Source organism: Phascolarctos cinereus, unplaced genomic scaffold, assembly GCF_003287225.1.
Source record: "Phascolarctos cinereus isolate Bilbo 61053 unplaced genomic scaffold, phaCin_HiC Scaffold_5;HRSCAF=322, whole genome shotgun sequence".
Classification (NCBI taxonomy): domain Eukaryota; kingdom Metazoa; phylum Chordata; class Mammalia; order Diprotodontia; family Phascolarctidae; genus Phascolarctos; species Phascolarctos cinereus.
The window spans coordinates 110252519-110274626 of NW_027555958.1; the positions used below are offsets into that span (position 1 = coordinate 110252519).

The 22108-nt window shown below is 36.6% G+C and overlaps 1 protein-coding gene across 4 annotated transcripts in view; it reads right to left on the reverse strand.

Moving 5' to 3' along the window:
* Positions 1–22108, reverse strand: part of PHACTR2 (phosphatase and actin regulator 2) — a 353184-nt gene that overhangs the window by 41343 nt on the left and 289733 nt on the right. For all 4 annotated transcript variants that reach the window (XM_078155095.1, XM_078155097.1, XM_078155096.1 and 1 more), the window contains 4 exons: positions 17091–17290; positions 15273–15429; positions 12770–12825; positions 3675–3736 (listed from right to left, as the gene is read on the reverse strand). In XM_078155095.1, coding sequence (XP_078011221.1) covers positions 3675–3736; positions 12770–12825; positions 15273–15429; positions 17091–17290 — 475 coding nt within the window. The remainder of the gene's footprint in view (positions 1–3674; positions 3737–12769; positions 12826–15272; positions 15430–17090; positions 17291–22108) is intronic.

The following is a 22108-nucleotide window of genomic DNA, read 5'->3' on the forward strand; positions in this document are numbered from 1 at the left end:
ACACAGCTAGTAAGTGTCAAGTGTTTGGGCTGAGACTGGATTTGAACTCATGTACTCCTGACTTCAGGGTCAGTGCTCTATCCACTGTACCACCTAGCTTCCCCCAAAACATGAATATTTTTAAAGACATCTAATATTTTGGAAATAAGGATCCAAAAGTATGGTACAACAGAAGGAGTACTAGGTGGGGAGCCTGAAAACACTAGATATGTGACTCTGAGCAAATCTTTTAACCTTTGAGCCTCAGTTTCCTCATTTGTAAAATAATGGGGTTAAAACAGATGACCTCTAGGATCCCTTTTGGGATTAACATTTTATAATTCTTTGTCTATATCATCAGTTCCAAATGGACGGATTCTACTCTACCTGTAAAATTGTTAACTTTTTTATAAATCCATAATATACACACAAACCTGGGAAAAAGAAATATCCAGCAAGGTGACTACCCAGTGCAAAACTTTTTATAGGATAAGGTCACCCTGGCTTCACCTATAACCTATGCTTACTCCGCCAGTTAGCTGGACACTGGCAACTTTGGGCTGATTAGGTGGCATTAGAGTTAGGAGAATGGCACAAGAAAGGAGGAAAGAAAAGCTACAGATTTGTTTAAGAGACAAGAACAGGGAGTCTCAGACCTTTATGAACACAGTTACTCAACCAGCCTTTTCCTTTGAGACACTGGTTCAACAAAATGATCGTAGCACAATTTAAATTATGTGAATTATACTGTATCTAGTATGAGAAAAATTGCTAATTTTCCCTAGACCTTGCCAAGCTTGAGGGAAATATAGAAATGACATCGACAGATTGGGAGAAACTTGGCTTGCTCAAGTCTTGAAGGGACTTTACTATGAAGGTAATATATTCTAATATATTCTAAGAGTGCTTCTAAATTGAAAGTCATAATACTAATTTCATACAGGAAAGCCAGGCATATTGCTGCCACTTCATTTTCTTGATGTCTTTGTCAGAGAGTGGCTGTGTCTAAGATGTGTCTAATAGTCTAAGATTACTGCAGTACATTCTTCTTGATGTGTGGTGTAGTGAAAAGAAAGCCCAAATTACGTCAAATCCTATCTCTCTTACTTTCTATTCATGTGACCTTAGGGAAATCACTTAACCTCCCTGGGACTTGGTCTCCTGATCTGTAAAATTATGGGCATTGGACTAGATCAGAGATGTCAAACATATGGCCTGTGAGCATGGCAGAACCAAATTAAAACATAATTGGGAAATGTTTAACAAAGCAGATTAAAATGGTTCTATTGTAAGTTAATATATCCCTATGGGGATCTTAGGTACCGTTCAGTAGCCTCCATTTCTATTGGAGCTTGACACCACTGAACTAGGTGACCTCTGAGTTCTGACTCTATGATTCTATTATGGTGAACTGATGTTGCTCTAAGAAGGTATTGCGGTATAAGCACAAACCACTGCTAGGAGACCAGATTTCTGTTACTAAGTGCACTATCCATGTAACCTTAGGTAAGTGATTTAACCTCCCTAGCTAAGTCATGGTTAAGTCATCTGCAAAATTAAGGGATCAGATCCATTCTGTGGCAGAAGGTAGTGATGCATGCCCTTCAGCAGGGCTCTGTGACCATACCAAATATGGGTATGATATTTATAATCAATAACCCATCAATAATCTATTCCTCATCATCTTATCTGCCCAGCTAGTGACAAAAGAAAGGGATCAGTCACCAAAGTGTCCCTAAAGAGCATCTCTAGAGCCTCTGGTAGTTAGCAGAGTCCTTTTTCATACAAGGTGCTAACCCTATTTCAACTTGTTTTTTCTTTGAATTCTAGCGCATTGAGAAGGTGTTTGCTAAATATATGGTTTTTAACGATGAAATGATCTCAAAGGCAGTTGCAGCATTGTTTCCATCAGAAGGAAACGTTTTACCCATCCTTTTTCACACTGCTTTTTCACGAGTTACTGAGATCAGAGGCCAAATGTTGTTCCAGAGTCACTTGACCTGCAGTGATAAATAAAAGCTTATTGATTTCTCTGAAAAATTAATGAAGAAAGAGAAAGTTCCTTGGGCCCCACTCAATGAAAGAAAGTTACAGAAGATAGCTATCACAACTATAATATAAATTGTTTAGCGAGGGGTTTAGAATTGGGAATACTTAGATTCCAATCCTACTGCAGGCAAGTCGGTTGGTCCCAGTTTCCCCATCTGTAAAATGGGGATATTAATACTACCTACCTCACAGGGTTATCGTGAAGATCAAATAGGACAATAGCTGTGAAGTGCAACGTAAACTTCAAGGTGTGATATAAATGCTATAGGTTCCTGTTATTGTTTTTAATGACAATAGTAATTTATTTATAATGCAATATATAAATATTAAAAGTATACATACAAAATACTCATGTGTTATTTTACAAAGATTTCTGTTTTCCTGCTCATAGAGAAATTGCTTTTAACCAGATTTCTATTTCTATAAATTAGTGCAGTGGTTCTCAAGGTGTGGTCCGGTGACCCCTTGGGGGTGGGATCCTCCTTTTAGGAGGTCTATGAGGTAAAAACTATTTTTATAACAAAACAAAGATATTTTAACTTCTAACATGGAGATCAAACTTTCTAACTAGTCTATTGATAGATATAGCCCACATAAACAAAAGCACTTTGAGGGGTCCTTAATCATTTTTTTATAGTATAAAGAGGTCTTGAGATCAAGAAGTCTGAGCACTACTGCATTAGAAATAACAATCGCCTGAGCTACAGGAGATTAATTTTTTTTTTTTTTGCTATTTTGGGAATACTCTTAACCAGGGAAAATAGATTAGCTAGATCAGGGGTTGTTTGGATTCAGTCAAAAGGCCGCTCTTAGAACCTACAGCAGGGGTGGGGAACCTATGGCTTTGAGGCCACACATGGCTCTCTAGATCCTCAAGTGCGGCCTTTGAATCCAAACTTCACAGAACAAATCCCCTCAATAAACAGATTTGTTCTGTAAAACTTGGACTCAGTCAAAAGGCTGCACTTGAGGACTTAGAAGGTCTCATGTGGCCTTGAAGCCACAGGTTCCCCACCCCTGAGCTAGATCATCCAGTAGAAACAATCAGAGGACCATCAATTGGGAACTTAGAGGCCATCAAGTCCAACCCCTCATTTTACTGAGGCACAAAGTGGTTAAGTGACTTGTCCAGATTACACAGCCACCACATGTCTAAGAAGGCAGGATTTGAACCCAGGCTTTTCTGACTCCAAATCTAGTGCTCTATTCACCATACCATGATTCACTCACATCTTCTATCAATGGTAATATACCACACGATATACCCACAATTCCAAGAACCCAAATATTTACTTAAAATTCTACTTTGGTTCTATGGAAAAAAGCAAATTTATTTTTAGAGCCCATTTTAAAAATTTTCCTACATAGGCATACCAAGTAACTAAATACAAACATAACTGAAAATCCTTTATTTTGTGGATACATAGGGGTGTGTGTATGTGTATGTGTATGTGTGTGTATGTGTGGACACTCATATAACATACAGAGTGATCTTAGCATGTCATCTAAATAAATATTGGGAACTTTTAAATAGAATCCATTTAGTGACATATGTTACTATAAGAAAGAAGGGAGTGAAGTGGTGCAGAGGGACATGATGTAAACACACAAAGACATAAAGGCATGTACTGTGACATGTCCATCACCTTTCTGCTGAGTCTGCGTTTCAGTTCCATTTTTGCTTCCTGTTCTTCTTCTTCATTTTTTTCTGTTTATTGGCATAAAAAGAGTTAAGGTATGACTATTTAGGTACAACAGATGATCCTGGGGTAAGAAAAGCAGATGAGAGCATCATTATTTCCGCCCTAACAAATGACCCCATGTTTCAAAAGAAGAAATAGACTATATTTAATTAGAGAGGAACTTCACCAGGCCATGTGAGAAGGTGGGACTTTATCAGTTTTCCTAAGTGGTATAGACAAAAAATATTTTGCTACTTATCAGTAGTACATAATTGCAAATGATGAAGGTATGTCTGTTTATAGTCGAAACAACACAACCCAAGAAAACTGTGATCCTGGATTAAATCACCTAAAGGGAGGCAAACATGTTTAATGAATGGTCATAATGCAAATTTCTTCTGTAGTGGATAGTGCTGTACCTGGAATTGGGAAGAAAGAGCTGAGTTCAAATCCAGCTTCAGATACTTGCTATTGTATGAGCCTGGGCAAATCATTTAAACCTCTATATTACTCAGTTTCCTCATCTGTAAAATGACAATAATAACAGCACATACCTCCCATGGTTATTGTAAGGGTCAAATGACATTTGTAAAAGTCGTTGCAAACTGTAAAGTACTGTATAAATATTAGCTATGAATATTATTATTTTTACTGCCTGAATTCTTTTCTCTTCTTTATTCTTAAGCTTTAGATAATTTTGTTGAGCGAGAAGTCTTAGAATGGGAGATTTCACTTGCTGTGTTTGACCCCCAGATGGTAGAACTGGAAGCAATGGATGGGATGGGGCATAGAGGCAGATTTAGACTTGATATCAGGATAAACTTTCTAATAATTAAAGCTATCTAAAACTGGGATTAAGCATTTCAGAAGGAAATACATTTTTCCTCAAGAGAGTTCTTCAAGAAAAGGAAGGATGATCACTTGTCAGAGTTATTGTAGATATGCAGGTTGCAGTGAAGGGCCTCTGAAATCTCTTTCAAATCTGAAATTATGGGATTCTGAATTGGCCCAAATCATAAAAAAAAAGATGTCAAAGACCTCTTTGTTTTGCCTTTGTTTTAGTAAGGTTGATTTGAAAAAAGTAAGATATAATCCAACTATTTAATTTATTTAGTATTTTTATTTATCATTCTTATTTCTGCTCTCTTAACAAGGCAGGTTCATTTGGGGGGGGGGCTTATTTGTAGTAAATCCAATATGACTTTAAGAAAAAAAGTATCAGCTCATATAAGGAAAGCTTATTCTTAGGTCTGACCTAAATGGGACAATTCTAAGACATCAAATAAAAAAACAGAATTGGATAAATTTTAGATGTATATTTGAACTACTAAATCTTCATTCAAACCAAACTCTATTTGTTATTTTCAGTCTTCAGATTCTTTAAACCACTGTATAACCAATTTTCCTGATGTTTTCAAAGGAGAAAAGGTCTCAAAAGGTGGAAGGGTGAGCCATTACATGTAAACTTGTAATTTTCTCTTTCTAGTGAGTTTTCTAAGGCCTTTTCCAATTCAAGGCATATAAGCTATCATAAATCTATTTGTTGGCAAAGCCATCATCTACCTGTTAAAAGAATGTGGTCAGATTTATGGGATTACTGGGGGGAAATTTTTTCTATAATTTGAGGGAGGAAAGGGAATCTTACAGAATTCCATGATTTATCATCTGATAAATAATTTGATAATTACTTGATTACTGCCTTCGCTATTTTATAGCTGATCCTAATAAATGAGAATAAGTTTTGGTTGATACGTTCACAGATCTCGAGTTGGAAGGGACCTCAGTGGTCCTCTGACTCCAGTGTGAGCACTCTTTCTGCTAGAAAGCAGATGGCCTCATTCTATTACAGGGCATAACTAGCAGGTCTGAAAAAGGATTAGCATTTAGCCATTGCTGCTAGAATTATAGACCATGTAAGACTTAGTAAACACTACATAATTACACAGAAATTATGTTTGTTTTCCTGGGGAATCTAATACTTTTTGTTTCAAATAATATTGGATTTATAGCGCCCTTCCCCCCCCAAAAAAAACCCCCTATACCAAAAAATCCCCAAAACAAGTCTGCAACTTTTCTTAGTACAATGTCTCCCTTGACACTTTTTAAAGCTTTACATTTATAACTCTGGACAAATTTTTAGTATGAGAAAGGGCAATTTGGAACCTTGAAAATCTCCCAATTATGAGGTTATTCATTTGCAACAAAAAACATAAGAACAGTCCTGTACATTTTCCACTTTTAATAATAAAATAGGCAATTTCATAATGGAAAATTTGCATTCACTTTTTCCTTTTCTTACTGGGAAATAATGATGAAAAGGCATTAAGATGTTGTGTGTGACTAAACAAAACAACTGTTCTATTTGCTTACTTAATATGCCAAACTCACTATTATTATTCCTTATTTAATATTTAGGGTTTCAATTTACTTCTGAAAAACATGTTAGTAAGAGAGAGGGCAAATACTTCTTATCGATGTACTTTACTCAAATAAAATTATTTCACGTTGAAATTATTACAGGATGAAAAAAATAAAAATGACTTTTGTTCAGTGGTCTATCTGGAGCCAAACACCTTTGATAAAAGGTTAAACTTCTTATGAACACATTTATGGTTATATTTCTTATTCCACTAAATGTATGTCCACTAAATTAAAATAATTTATTCTGAAATGATCTTATTTAAAAATAAATGTCCTTAATACAAACAATCACGTTACTAGGACAAACCAACCCAAGTGATATTGGTGTATGAGAATCAGTTAAAGAAACTGGACTTATTTAGTTTGGAAAAAAAGGACACTCAGGGTTGGGGGGGGGCAATGATAGGATATGATAGAGCCCTTCAACTTTCCAAAGGTTTGTCAATGTGGAGGATGATTTAGACTTACTCTGTTTCTTCCTGAAAGCAAATCTACAAACAATGGGTGGGAGTTGCAAAGATGCAAGTTTAGGTCAACATAAGAAAAAACTTCCTAGCAATTATAACTATACAAAAACAGAATGGGCTTCCACAAGAAGAGGTAGTTTCCCTATCCTTGAATATCTTCAAGTAGAGGCTATATTATATATTGGTATATTACGTGTGTGTGTCTGTGTGTGTGTGTGTGTGTGTGTGTGTGTGTGTGTGTATTGTCTGACTCTTTGTGACCCCATATGGGGGTTTCTTGGTACAGATACTGGAGTAGTTCAAATTAGAGCTCTAGAATAGCGGTGTCACACTCTGTAGGCCACATGTTGGAAACTACATATTAAGGTTATCTGGGTTCTATTGAATTTGTATTCATTTAAAGATTTCCCAAACAGATTTTAATCTGGTTCAGCAGCACTAGGGAGCAGGCCATGAGTTTGACACTTTTGATCAGGAAGATCAGCTATTTATTGCTATTGGAAATGATAACGTCAAGAAGAGGTGGCCGTGGCTTACTAAAGAACCTAGGACAACTTGGGTCCACATCCCATCTCTGACATATCCTGGTTGTATAACCCTGCGCAAATAATTTAATTTCTTTTTCTTCTTCTTCTTCTTCTTTTTTTTTTTTTGCTTTCTTGGTGAGACAATCGGGGTTAAGTGACTTGCCCAGGGTTACACAGCTAGTAAGTGTCAAGTGTCTGAGACCGTATTTGACATCAGGAACTGATTTGCAGAATTCTACTTCTAAGAAGAACAGAGGAAACAGGATAGGGAAGTAAAAAACAAACAGTAACCTGCTTGTTTAAACTTTGCTCTGATAAAATATTATGCTTTACAAAAACTCTTTTTGTAAAAAGTTTCTTTTAATTCTTAAAATTTATTTTAAAAAATTGTTTTCCAGTGCACACTTAATTTCTTCCAGATGCTTCATACTTTAATTTCCTAGGAAGGCTATTCTTTTATTAACAAGGATAGAAAACTTCCACATTCATCACAAATAATTCAGAAGACAGTTTTATGAAAAAGATGGTGACAAACCGTGTGAATAGTGAATTACTACCAAGAAACAGACATTATAGAGAGTGTCTCCCACAGCGAACATAATACATTTGGTCCAAAAGCTGTAGGCACTTAAGGTAACCTACCTAGCAAGTTAAGTTTACTAGTGATATTTGTGGAGAAGGCTACGGTAGAAAGGGGGTAAGTGCCAGATCTGTAATTCCACTGGTATAGAGAACTCCTAGATAAAGAAACCTCTGCCAATGGAGGTCAGCACCTTCTCTGCAATTTACAATCTTTAAGAGTTGAATAGAACACTGACAGATTAAGAGACTTGCCTGGGGTCATACAGACATTAAGTCCCAGAAGAAGGACTTGAATCCGGTCCTGCTGGATTTGACTTGAAGCCAGCTATCTATCCATTATACCACACTGCTCCAGAGGCAGAGAGGCTTGTTGAATTTTTTTCTAAGGATATCAGCATAGAGTAGTGCCATAATCTTTAGTTATTAATTCAAATAGGTCAATAATAGTCAAAAGAGGTTTTTCCTTGTGGAAAAAAATTATACAAGATTTCAGTGGCATAGTGATTCTTTTTCTCTTCATTTGAAATGAGCCGTTCCATTTGCATTCTTTGCAGTGTTGTGTAGGGAAGAAAAGATTTAACAGTTTATGGGGTACAGAACCCCCCCCAAAAAACCTCACAGTCATAATCCTTTAAAATAACTAAAGTTGCCATTGTGACAAAACAGAGACTAAGGTACCCGTAACCCACTGAAGAGGTGAATACAATATAAATAATAGAATATAAATGTAAAGTTTAAAATCATCTTAGGATATAGCTTCTCAAGCTGTAGTTCATCTTTTCTATCTTGTTTTGTGGTTGCTGGTCACTTGATTTTGTGGAGCTTGCCAAGTTCATAATTGTTCTGGGCAGGATTCAAGTACACAAACTTCAGGAAAGCTACCTTCTGGATGACTTTGAAATAAATGATGATATAATAAGATGGACTGATATCTGGGATGATAAGGGGTTATGACTCCTACTGTTGGCTTGCCACTCATCTTCAAAATAGCATTTGAAGAGCTGAATGTTTTTGCTAAAGAGCTTTTTCAGTTTGGGAATGTCAGAAGAAATATCCAGAATGAGTCCATTTACTCTCATTTTAGACATTCTTGTAATAGTCAATAACAGTCTTAGAGAATTGCCTGAAGTGCAGAGAAGTTAAGTGATTTACCCAAGGTTGCACTGCCAGTATGTGTCAGAAGTGGGACTTGAACCATGGTTCTAAAGCCAGCTCTCTATCCATTATACCCACACTGCCTCCTTTCATTCTTCCATGCATCCTCTTTGCATCATTTCATTTTGTTATATTTGACCTTTCTGACAAGTCATTTGGAAAAATACATAAAAATTAAGGACTTGAGTTCTTATTTTTACCTATAAGAAACACTAAAAATATAAAGGATTTTGTAATACCTATGGACTTCTTTCACCTTTGGTGCTTTTCTCCTCCATTAACATGGGTTATGGGATTTTATTGTTGTTGTTATTTAGTTATTTCAGGGGCAGCGAGGTGGCACAGTAGATAGAGCACCGCCCCTGAAGTCAGGAGGACCTGAGTTCAAATCTGGCCCCAGACCAAACACTTGACACTTACTAGCTATGTGACCCCAATTGCCTAAAAAAAATTATAATGATAAAAAAATAAAAATATTTAGTTGTTTCAGTCATGCCTGACTCTTTGCGACCACTTTTGGGGTTTTCTTGACAAAGATATTATATAGTGGTTTACCATTTCCTTCTCCAGCTCATTTTACAGATGAGGAAATTGAGGCAAACAGAGTTAAGTGACTTGCCAGAATCACACAGTTAGTAATTGTCTGAGGCCAGATTTTAACTTAAGAAGATGAATCTTTATGACTCCAGGCCTGGCACCCTATCCACTGTGCCACCTAGCTGTCCTTCTTGTCAACTAACAGGTCTCATTATCTTTCCTACCTCATAACAGAACAGAAGGAGGAAATTAGAAGTGAGAAGGGGAAGAGGGTCCTAGATCAGAGAACACTGAGCATCAAAAATGATTACTGGCAGCATCACAAAGGAGGTTGCATAAAAGATATAAAAAACAGGCATTGTAAATTGAATCATCTGGGACCTACAGTAGTAAGCGGAAACACCTACACAAACCTCAGTAGTTTTGGAGGTATCATCATTTACCATAATAACTAATGATCATTATGACAGTCATCAAGAAGAAAAATTTATGTTTATTTATATACTCTATTTCAGAAAGTGGGAAACATATAAATACAGCTTAGATTTCCTTTACATGATTTAAATTTTAAAACCAAGTTTTTGCCCTTAAAGTAAGCTTAGGTTATTTGGAAATACCTCATTCCCTAATGACACTGAGTACAAGGCTATGTGATGTTGGACAAAACCTAAACACCTACAGCAATTCTGACAGAAATTAAGTAAAATGTTATAAAGTATACAATTTTAGAAGTCTTACCATGAAGTAAAAATCCTATTGTCTAGAAAAATGCTCTTTACATTTATTAGAATCTGATGACTTTATTATGGTACTGATATTCTGTGATCATTCATGGAACCGGTCAAAATGTTTATTGGTTGATGAAACCTGGTGCCCAGGGTACCAAGTATAGGTGACCCAGTTAAAAGTCTTTCCTTGGAAGATAATTCACAATAACAATTACTGTTGTACATGGTCATTTGGCTAAGTAGGACTTTCCAGGCTGCCACTTTGTACCAGGGAAAGGGCAGGGAACCTGGACAGAATAAACAGGCTCACAAATCACAGAAATACAATGGGGACTTTGGCACATTCTTTTGTTGACCAACTGAAATAATAAATGTCAGAAATGATCCTCTTGACTCTCTTTTCATTTTCCCTACATTATTATTTCTAGAAGCTATAGATTATTAATGTCTCTCCTGCCAGGCTTGAAAACAATTCTTTGGATCCAGAATAAACATACTTAGATGACCTTAAAGAAGGAAATTAGGACAAGGTTGGTATCAAACCCAAACCCTAATTAGGAAGTTACTCCCTTCCTCTGACATCCAGGAAATTATGGCATCTCAAAGTCAGTATAGAAAGGCAATGGCTATATAGGCAGACTTGTCACAGCTGAGGAAGCTACACTGCATGAGAATATGCAATAGAAAATCATGAATATTCCCAAACAATGAAACTAATGATAGAGAGTTAGGATTATCCACCATGACCATCCTCTTTCTATTTCTTTAGTATCTTTTAAATATTGTAGGCGTCAATTCAACTAGGCACACTCCTTGTCCTACAGGAACTTCCAATCTTTGAGGTTGTTTAAATGCTAGTCAGTATTAGATCCTGGCTCATTTCCTCCTTACGGGGGAAAAATGAACTGAAATCCTTTGGCATACAATTTTTTCTTCTCTCAGTTGGGGATTATTTCTTCCCCTCTTTCTGAAACTGGCTCTTGTGCATAGTGATGGAGATTTATCTGAAATTCTTTAATTTTCATGAACAGTGTTGTATTCTATTTATACCAAATAAACAAACCAGGTGGGTGATAAAAGAGAGATCTCTCCCCCTCCCTTAAAAAAGAAGGAATAACATGCAAAAAACACAAGAGAATGAATAGAGGTCAACCATTCTCATGATTTATATATGTTTGTTGGGTAGTTACAGTAATAATCCCAGCTGCCAGGTAAATATACTGGGAAATGGCATTGGAAAGAAAATGTCTCATATTGGAGAGCAGTTTAGCCAACATAACTCAAACACCGCGTCTGAAGGGATTTTTCCACAATGCCAGTGATTTATTTTCATTAAAGTGACAATCAGGCAGTTTGCCCATCTCAGCTCTTTGAAATTTCACATGCTACAAAACCCTTGGAAAAGTCAGTTAATAAAATGTAAAATATAACTAGAATGGGGATAATCCTTTAAAAAATTTCCACTATAGAGCTCACTACTGTTAATGGCTCTGCTGATATAACATGACAGAATGAAAAGTGTTTCTCTACTATTTTTACACTAATAACAAAATACACACTAATATCAACATACTTACTCCAGGGTGGAGAAAAATGGCCCCCAAAGAAAGGGTAAAGTAAATAAGAGAAGCACCAGGAAATAGCTAAGTTCTGAGACGTCAGGAATACTCCTCCAGGAGAACAGAGAAATCATAACAAAGGGGAAGAAAATGTTGTTTTCCTCATCATTCAAATGAAATCTAATCATTTGACAAATTTCTTTGAGTGTGACAAACTATAATATTTTATTAGCTACAATACATAAAGGTTTAATTTGTTCTTTTGGCTTGTTTTTTTTAATATATGAAAGAGCAAACTATATCTTTCTACTTTTATTTTTTGGACAGGTCAATTTTGACCTATGGGGAGTTTCAGTGAATGAGAATACATAGCCACATATTTTATAATTTTCAGACAAATGAGTCATAGATTATGGTAAAAGCTTAAAATTCACCCTGTAGCACAGGCCTTATTTTTATAATGTGAAATATAAAAACAAGAAGTATAAGTTGGGTTACATAAAGAAAAAGAGGCAGTGTAACTTGGAGGATAGATTTCTGGGCTTAGAGTCAAGAAGACCTGGGTTCAAATCCTGCCTATTGCACTTTCTAACTTTGTGTCCCTCGACAAGTGACTTAACCTTCATAAGAGAGGTACCATAACATGATCAAAAGAGTTCTGGATTTTCAGAGAACCTGGGTTTGAATCTCAATTCCTGTACTTGGTACTTTTGTAACCTCGGGCAATTCATTTACCTTTTCTACCCTCAGTTTCTCATCTATAAAATAAGGAGATTAGACTTGATGGCGTCTAAAGTCTCTGCTGGCTTCAAATTTATTTTCCTATGATTTATAATTTATTTACTAAGTAACAGATGTGTCATGATCAGTGTTGATGAAGGGAGTTACCATACTAGGAGTTCTTTATATGTGAATTAAATTACAGACCCTTATTTATTTGTGTATACAAGCAATTGAATATTTATGATTCAAATAAGCCATTTCAATATTAATCAGAGATTAATAATTAAGATTTCCCAATGATAAGTGGAGTCTGGCATTCTTAGAGGTTATGGAAGAAATTTAAGAATAAAGAATACTTACGTTTTAGGATATTTCTTTGCTCTAGTTCTTCACTCGTTGGCCTTTGGCTTAATCGCCTAAAAAATTGAATATGCTAGAATTTATAAATAAGTATCAGTCATTCATAGAAGTAATAGAAAAGAAAAATAAGTTATTTCAATATTTTAATGAAGATGTTTAAAATTCATTTAAAAAGACCTGCCTATGTTAGAAGATTTCATACTACTTACCATTAGTCAATCAACAAATATTTATCAAGTGTTTACTATGTTCCAGGCAGTGTACTAGGTATAGATTTAATAAATACCCTTGTTCTCAAGGAGTAGTTTATGTTCTAAGAAGACAGAAACAAGGATATGAAGATTACGTATTATAAACACACACACATATATAAAATAGAGTGGTAGCTGCTTTGGGGATTTTCTCTGCTATCTTCCATGCCTGCAATACTCTCCCTCCTTTTCTTCTCTTAAGGGTTTTCCTGGCTTCCTTCAAGTCTCAACTAACAACTGATCTTCTACAGGAAGTCTTTCCTATTCCCTCTTAAATCCAATAACTTCCTTCTTTTAATTATTTCCCATTTATCCTGTATATAAATTGCTTTGTATATATTTATTGTATGTTGTCTCCCTCATTAGGTTGTGAGCTCCCTGAGGTCAGGAACTGTCTTTTTCCTGTTTTTATATCTCCACCTCTTAGCACAGTGCCTGGCATATAGTAGGTACTTAATAAAGGTTTATTGACTGATTGACTGATAAATAGGATCAATAACTTTAGAGGTCTTTTTTTTCATACCCATCATTTTCAGTATTTCACTCACTCAAAGGGTAGGGTCAGAAAACACAGGAAAACTTTCCTAATCAAGAAAGGGGCTAGTTAATTCACTTAGTTAGAGAATCCTTCTGAGATCCTTCTTTGATGACCTAAAAGAGGGTTCTTAACCTGGGGTCAACAGATATCATATGAGTTCAGATCTAGGATCTGATCTTGGCTCTGCTAATAACTTGCTGGAGGCCATTTGTGGGCCTTATTTTTCTCATCTGTAAAATCAAAGGATTACACAAAGTATTTTCTAAACTATAGAATTCAGTTATTCTCATCTCCTTGTTTTCTGCTCCTGGCCATCCCGTCAGGGAGAAGGTACTAATGAGTAGCAAGTAATCAATCTACAGGGAGCCAGAAATAGAAGATAGAAAAGGAAAGGCAAGGACATAGATCTTGTACAAAGTAGTTAATCTTCAACAAAAGCCACCACTATGGATTAAAAAAAAAAGGTACACCTAATGTGCTATTCCTAAAATGGAGTGGGGAAAGATCTCCCTTCATCTCTCTTTTAAGATTTTCTTTTAGAAACTTATTCTGAGTTCAAGGAAGAGATTCTTCTTCCCAAGTGGGCAGCCAGTAAGAACCATCAGATCCTGACACTTTTATCCTTGGTTCAGACACAAAGAAGTTCTTAGAGGGGCCATACTTCCTCTTTGAGGATGCTTGCAAAGACACTTGGCCTCAGCTATGCAACCCTGGGGTTACTCAGCATTTACAAAGAAAATCGCTTGAGTTCTGTGCAAGGAAATGAATTCTTCTTCACCTCCCAAACCTTCTTCACATAAACCCCAGAAAGTTACCTTTCATCTGTTTATAATATATTTCTATTGACAGAGGACAGGAAATGTAGGATTTTTCAGGGCTCATGACAACATCAGGAAATAAGAACTACAGGGTTAATGACATTGCCATCTCTGGGTTGTATATAGTGCCTCATTCCATAGGAACTCAGTTATTGACTACCATTCAGTAACAGTGGTAGTAATGTGACAAAATGCTTTGGAATTGGGAAGGCAAGAGAGATGATTTCTTACATTTGAAATTATAAGGGGATTTAGATAAGCAGCACATGGTTACTGGACTTGGACTGGAGCCAGGACACTAGAGCCAACATCACATATTTGTATAGTGCACATCACCAGGCCTTGTGGATGTCACAGCAACTTAATGACCTGGAAGACACTGAATGGCTTATATCAAAGTACAATAACATTCCTTAAGTGGCCCTTTCCCCAAAACAATCAACTTTACAACATGGAATAGTATCTAAAGTATTTCAAAACTTTGGAATTCATCATTTCTTCAATTTTTGTTATTCAGTCATTTCAGTTGTATTCAACTCTCCATGACCACATTTTGCGATTTTCTTGGTAAAGGTATTGGAGTGGTTTGCTATTTCCTTCTCCAGCTCATTTTATAGATGAGGAACTAAGGCAAACAGGGTTAAATAACTTGCCCAGGGTCATACAGCTAGTAAGCATCTGAGGCCAGATTTGAACTCAAGAAGATAAGTCTTCCTGATTCCATGTCTAGTGCTCTATGGACCGTGCCACCCAGCCATCTCATTTCTTCAATAAAGGGAATTTAAAATGTTTGCTGAATTAGGTGGGCCTTTGGTTGGTTGGAGTGGGCTGCAGGGAGGTGGAGGTGCTTTAACTGTGTGAAGGAGTCAACATTCCATTCAGACTTCAAAAGTTACCTGACGAGCTTTGTTCCAATCTGTTGTCGAATTTCCTGCCTTTCCTCTTCAGAGGTTCGCTGCAAGATGTTCTTGTCTTCCAATTCTTTCTTAGATGGTCTGTTGCCAAGTTTGATGGCAAGGGTATCTCTGCGACGTATTTTACTTGCCAAAGCACCTAGGGATTGGGAAAATGTCAAATAAAGAGAAATATATTTTATCTTAACCATCCGTACTTGGGTTAACAAATACCCAGCAAGGCCTTTTTAATATAATCAAAGATCAGACACTTTCCTAACATAAATTTTCATTAACATCAGCACTGTAAGCTCAACCTAGCTTGTCTTGAATAAGGCTGGAGAACATAGCAAAACAACATTCTAAAATGTGTTAGGGCACTTGAGGGATAAAAATATCAAGAATGATCTCACCATTATGAAAATGTTTAGAAGTTAATTTTGCTGTTTGAGTCTCATGGAGGTCTTAAAGCTTTGTCTATCTTTCCTTCTCAAATCTGAAGAATTAAATGCACTCACTTGTACCCTTTAACAGCTCACTTTCTTCTTTCTTCCTCCCTCCTCCTTCAGCAAAATGCCAACAAAGTTACTAAACCTAAAAGCATGTTGATCCACATCACTGAATGACCCAGTAGCCCTTACTACCTGAAAGGTGATACCTCAAAAGATGACAATTAATTCTAGTTGAGAAGAGAATAGTGCTGGATGTTGCCTACTACAAACCAGAAGGAATCTGCTAAGCAGCTGTTTAATGTTTAGCTTTGGAATAATTTATTTTTAAAAACCTAGATAGTCTAGATATGAATTTAGTCCCATCATAAGATTGAATGACTCCACAGACTAGCCTTCTAAAAAGTTAAAAACAACAACACAGTTCTCTCAGATGTTTGATCTTTTCCTCTATGAGGCAGAGAGGGAGCAAAACAAAGTAAATCAGCCACCATCACTCCTTTTAGGGCACAAATGGTTACCTGTTTGGACAAGCAGCTATTTGTGATTTTCTAATAGGTATTTTTAACCCTTAATTCATAATCTCCTATAATCTCCAATATCTATTCAATATAAAAAGTTTCCTCTTCATTCTTCCTTTTAATTCTAAAGTGAAAAGTAAGTGAAACCTTTAGCTATCAAACTAAACAGTAAAGTGGGCTTGGAAGTGCTCCATTCAGGGATGGCCAACATGACAGTGATTTTGCATCACAATGAAAAGGGCTCCAGCTAGGAAACATATTCTCTGTTACAAATACACACACACACACACACACACACACACACACAAAATGGAGGGGTGAACTACAATCTCTCTTCCCTGAAAGAGCATCTCCCATGAAGGTCCAAAAGCAAAAATTAATCTGCCAAAAATAAATGTCTTTCATTTGACAAGGGGATAAGGAAAATACATCAAATTGTATGCTCCCTAATGAGTTTTTTGTTTTTGGAAAATCTCTCCAACCTCATAAGAAACTTACTTAATTTCTTTCTTAAATTATTTATTTATTTTTAATTTATGGAATAAAACAAGCATTTCTATAATGCAGTATAATAAAACTTACTTTCAAGAGATCTGAAAAGACATCTCCCTCTACTCCTTTGAAGAGGTGGAAGTGGGTCCACAGGTGTGGAACACTACATATACTGTCTTTTTTTTCAAGATATCGATCAGTTTACCTATGTATTTTTTTTTCTCTTTCCTCCTTTCTGAAAATATTTTGCTTAAAGAGAGTTTTCTGAGAGGAGCAAAGTGTGAGAGATACAGAAGGAATATTTATGTTATTTAGAAAGGAATATCAATAAAAATCTGTTTTCAAAAAGCAATTCTTACTTTCACCACTATCATCCTCATCCTCTTCCTCCTCCTCATCATCAGTGTACAGAATAGGCCCATCTGAATCAGAATCATTAGCTTGGTTCTCTCTTTGAACTTCAATCTCTGTGCTGCTTAGAGATTCAGAAGACTCGCCCATCAAAACAGGAATCATTAGCCGTGGCGCCTCTTTCATCAGCTCCTCTTCGGTTGTCAAACTGTTAGGGAAGCGCAAAAATCTTGGTATAGCAGGAATGATACCACGCCTCCCCAAATCACAGGATACATACTTCCTCCCCTCCACAAGTCTTAGGGCAAGAGGCTAATGCAATCAGAACATAGCCATATGAACACCATTGGAATTTGAGTCATATTAGAGGGCTCCTACGGGAAAATGCAAATACTCATTGCAGAAGAGGAAAAAAAAAGCTATATGATATGACATGATATGATATTAGTGAAACAAACCACTTCCTGGGTATTCTTATTTCTAAAGAGGAATGGTCTGGATTTGATGATCACTAATAAGCTCTACCATTCTGTGATTACATAAATGTGTAAATATAAATTAAAGAAATGGGGTAAAATTAAATTTTGGAAAATAAACCTCTACATAAATGTGATTCAAGAGAAAAACCAACTGTCTTGGATTTACTACATGTTTGTTTCTAAGTATTTTTACCAAGGCCAGGGTGACCATGGAAAAATTTTTTAGCCACCCCCACCCTCCACCCCCATGCCTCAGATTCCACAGAATCCATAGAATTAGGGGAAGAAGGGTCCTTAGACATCACCTAAAAGAATCTCTTCATTTTCTAGATGAGGAAAGTGATGGTCAGACAGTTGTATTAGCTTCCCCCAGAGGAAACTCACATGTATATAATGTATTCCTTGAAGTAGATAGTGCAAATATTATTTCTATTTTATAAATATGGAAACTGAAGCTGACATAAGTGAATTTGCTAAGGTTTCCAAGCAGCATGACCTTTTTCATTCGCCCTGTCTCTTTCCAGGATCATGCACTGCATTTGTAAAAAGTTTCCCTGCCTACCTCCCTAGGACCTAGTAAAGGGAAGTGAGAAGATTGTTATGACAATTAAATGAGCTCTTTAGAGGTAAGGTGCTATATTAATCCAAAGTGTTATTACCTCACTTTACAGTTGAGGAAACTGAGGTTCAGAGAGGTAAAGACTGATCCAGGGTCACCCAGCAAGGAAGCAGAGTCAATATTGGAACCTGGGTCTCCCTAAGTCCAAGTTCCCTACTCTATTCACTATGGTCCCATAGACCATTGTGGGTATGTGGGTATGTTGAAGTTGTTTACAGCTGAAGCCACAAATAAAGTGAAGGTTGGCCCTTGTTGGTAGAATGCCAGGTAAGGGAAATTTTCCATTTTAATATTTCACAGAAAGATACAGTAAAAGCTTGGAGAATCTTAGCAATTATCTGGACCACTTGTCTCCTTTTATAGAGAGGGAAACGGAAACGGAATCTGTCCTAGATCACATCAGTGTTAGTAGCAGCCAGGTCCTGTGACCCCAAAGCCAGTATTCCTTCCACTATATGCCATGTTGCTTCAACCCGCACCTCTTTTTGGTATCATAGATCAATCTTTTTCTCATCACTCACAATCTGAATAATAATAAAAAACTTTTTAGAATTTATCCAGTTCTTTTAAGTTTTCAAAGCACTTTGAAGTACATTCTTTCCCATAAACCTCAGTTCTAAGAGAGAAGTGGGCAGGCGTTATTATTTCCTTTTTATAGATGATAACACCAAGTCTTGAAGAAGTTAAATGATTTGCCCAAGGCAAAGCCAAAATTGACAGAACTGGGAAAGTTTCCTAACTCTGCCTGGCTTTTCTACTAGACTACAGGATATTTAATAGCTATCACAACCTTGCTGATGGTCTATAAACCCAAAGCCATATAAACTATCATGTAGGCCTTCAGTTGAAACTAAAATGTCAGTAAGCTTTAGAAAGAACAAATTGGTTTTAATTCACGATTATAAGTAACCCATAAAATATCCAATGTTTTAAGATATTTATGGAATACACTAACCATTTCTGAATATCACCACCTCAGAATTAAGGCAGCTACAAGAGCCAGACAAGAGCTTGCCAGCAGAATATAACAAATGGTTTTTCAGAACTCTTAAGGCCTGGTTTCACAGGGTTGCAGCAACTAACCTCTCTAACCAGAATACTGCATTAAAGCTGGAAGAAACCTTATGGATCCTTTAGTCCAACTTCCATATTTTATAAATGAAGAAACTGATGTCCAGAAAAATTAAATGACTTCCCTAAAGCCACATCACTAATTAAATAAATTGGATTGGTATTTGTGAGATAACCAATTTATCCACTGTCAAGCCTGTTGACATTTCTATTCCAATTGAGGCCCATTTGATATAGTTAATCAACCAATAAATATTTATTGGACACTTACTATATGCTAGGTGGCACAGTGGATAGAGCATTGGGCTTGGAGTCAGGAAGATGAGTCTTCCAGAGTTCAAAACTAGCCTCAGACACTTATTAGCTGTGTGACCCTGGGTAAGTCACTTAATCCTGTTTGCCTCAGTTTCTCATTTGTAAAATGAGCTGGAGAAGGAAATGGGAAACCACTCTAGTATCTTTGCCAAGAAAACTCCAAAATGGGGTCATGAAGAGTTGGACATGACTGAAACAATTCAGTAACATATTATGTGCCAGGCACTGTGTTGAGAACTGAGGATACAAAAAGAGGACCTCAAGGAGCTCACAACTAGTGGGGACAAAAGGTCTTCCTACTTTTGTTACCTAAACAATCAATCTAAGTCAAACCACTATTCAAATCCTTCAGGCAGACTCTGCCTGGTGCCTTGATGGAGGCAGCATGACACAAAAATACAATTTTGCTTAGAAGGAACCTAAATCCAACACTGGGACCCTGGAATGGATCAACCAAAGAGCTTCACAATCTGATAGTAATGTTCATATGACTAGAAGGGAACTTGAGAAGTTACCTACTCCATTCCCATTTGTTTTACAAGGACTAAATCCAAACCAAACCTTTGAAATGAAGCAATTTTATTTTTAAAATCCAGCACTCTATTACAGTAACCTTCACAGTCAGGAAAATCTTTGTTACCATGAGCTTACATCTCTAATATCGCAGCTAAGCCCTATTCTGATTGCATCCTCAGCGGTGAAAGAGAACAGATGGCCATCATCTTTTGAGAAATAATCCTTCAAATATTTCAGCTGAAGAGCAGCATTGTCATCCCTTTTGCCTTCTGCTATCCCAGTAGTACATCTTTCTTAAATACTATCTATAAGAATATAAAATGCCTTTGTGCATAGTCTTTGAAACCCAAGAAATATAAGCATGCTTAGTGTCAAAGAATCCAGACCCTGAGACAGATTCTCCCAGAGTGGAGGGGAGCTGTAAATCTATTATTCTATGAACTCCAAAGGGAATATTAGGTGCTTTTGATAACTTGTTAACTCTGTCAAGTTGGTATTTTTAAGTATGCTTAAGTAAGAAGTACACAGTCTAAATTCTCAAACTTCCAACCCCTGTCTTCATTATTTGGAGTCTCTATGTTTGGGGTCTATCATGTTTCCTTTCTTACTCAGGCTAAATATATGCTTCCATAAAATTTAATCCCATAATCAATACTAATGGAGGAGAAAAGCATTAAAGATAAAAGAAACCCATAGGTATTACAAAATCCTTTACATTTTAGTTTTCCTTATAGGTAAAAATAAGAACTCAAGTCCCAATTTTGACGTATTTTTCCAAAGCTAGGTGGTTCAATGGCTAGAGTGCTGAGCCTGGTCAGGAAGACCTGAATTCAAATTTGGCCTCAGATACTAGCTGCATGACCCTGGGCAAATCATTTAACCCAGTGTGCCTCAGTTTCCTCATCTGTGAAATGAGCTGGAGAAAGAAATAGCAAACCACACTAATATTGTTGCCAAGAAAATCACAAATGGGGCCACAAAGAGTTGGACATAACTGAACAACAATACCACTCCTCTATATAAATCCTTGGCTCCAATAAGACTGGCTTACTTACTACTGGAAACACAGAACTTTAGAACTAGAAATAACCTTATAAAATGATCTGATGCAACCCTCTTTTTCTGACAGATGAGAAAACTGAGGCCTAAAGGGGTTAAGAAATAGCTCATATAGTAAGCACTTAAGACTTGTTGATGGACTGATTGTCCAATGGGCAGAATGAGGACTCCATAGATCCCAAAGCTTCTTGATCCCCAGCACACTGCTCTTTGCATGGAGTCTTGCCTCTGTCTCTTCACTCAGGCTTTTTTAGCTACCTGGAATGCTCCTCCCCCCTTATCTACTGATCTTACTTATTGTTCATTTTCTACTTCCAATCTCAAATTCTCTGATCCCTACAGCCCCTACTGATACCTCTTCCCTCATCTGAACTCCTACATTTGCACCAATCAGCACCACATATACATTTCTCTTGCATATATTTTGCCCCCACATTTTATGTGTACATTTCATTTCCCCCATTAGAATTGAAACTCCTTGAAAGTTGGGATCATTTCATTTTTGTCTATAAATCCCCAGAACTTTGCAGGCCTTAATAAATCATTGTTCATTGAGTGATCACTACTTTGTATTGTCATATTTAATCTGCAGAGGTCCTATGTTCCCAAATAGACACTGAGCTCCTTGTGGGCAAAGGTGGTGTTATACTTCTCAGCAGCTTCTATAGCACCCACTATTACACATAGCGAATATTCAGCAAGTTTTTTTTAAAACTCTTTTTCTAGTCCTATAGGAATTTAAGGAAACCAATTTCATAGTTTCCAAATGAAATCTACTCGCTATTTTTAATATGAGCAAAAATCTTTAAAGCCATCTCTTTTTATTCAGAACTCAGCAAAAACAGTGAATATTTTGTCACTACTCTTCACTTAAATCTTGTTTACACAGCCTAACCACATATTCAGCTTTTCAACAAAGCTATTTAGTTCACTGATGTTCAGCTAATGGACCACTCTGACACCCAAA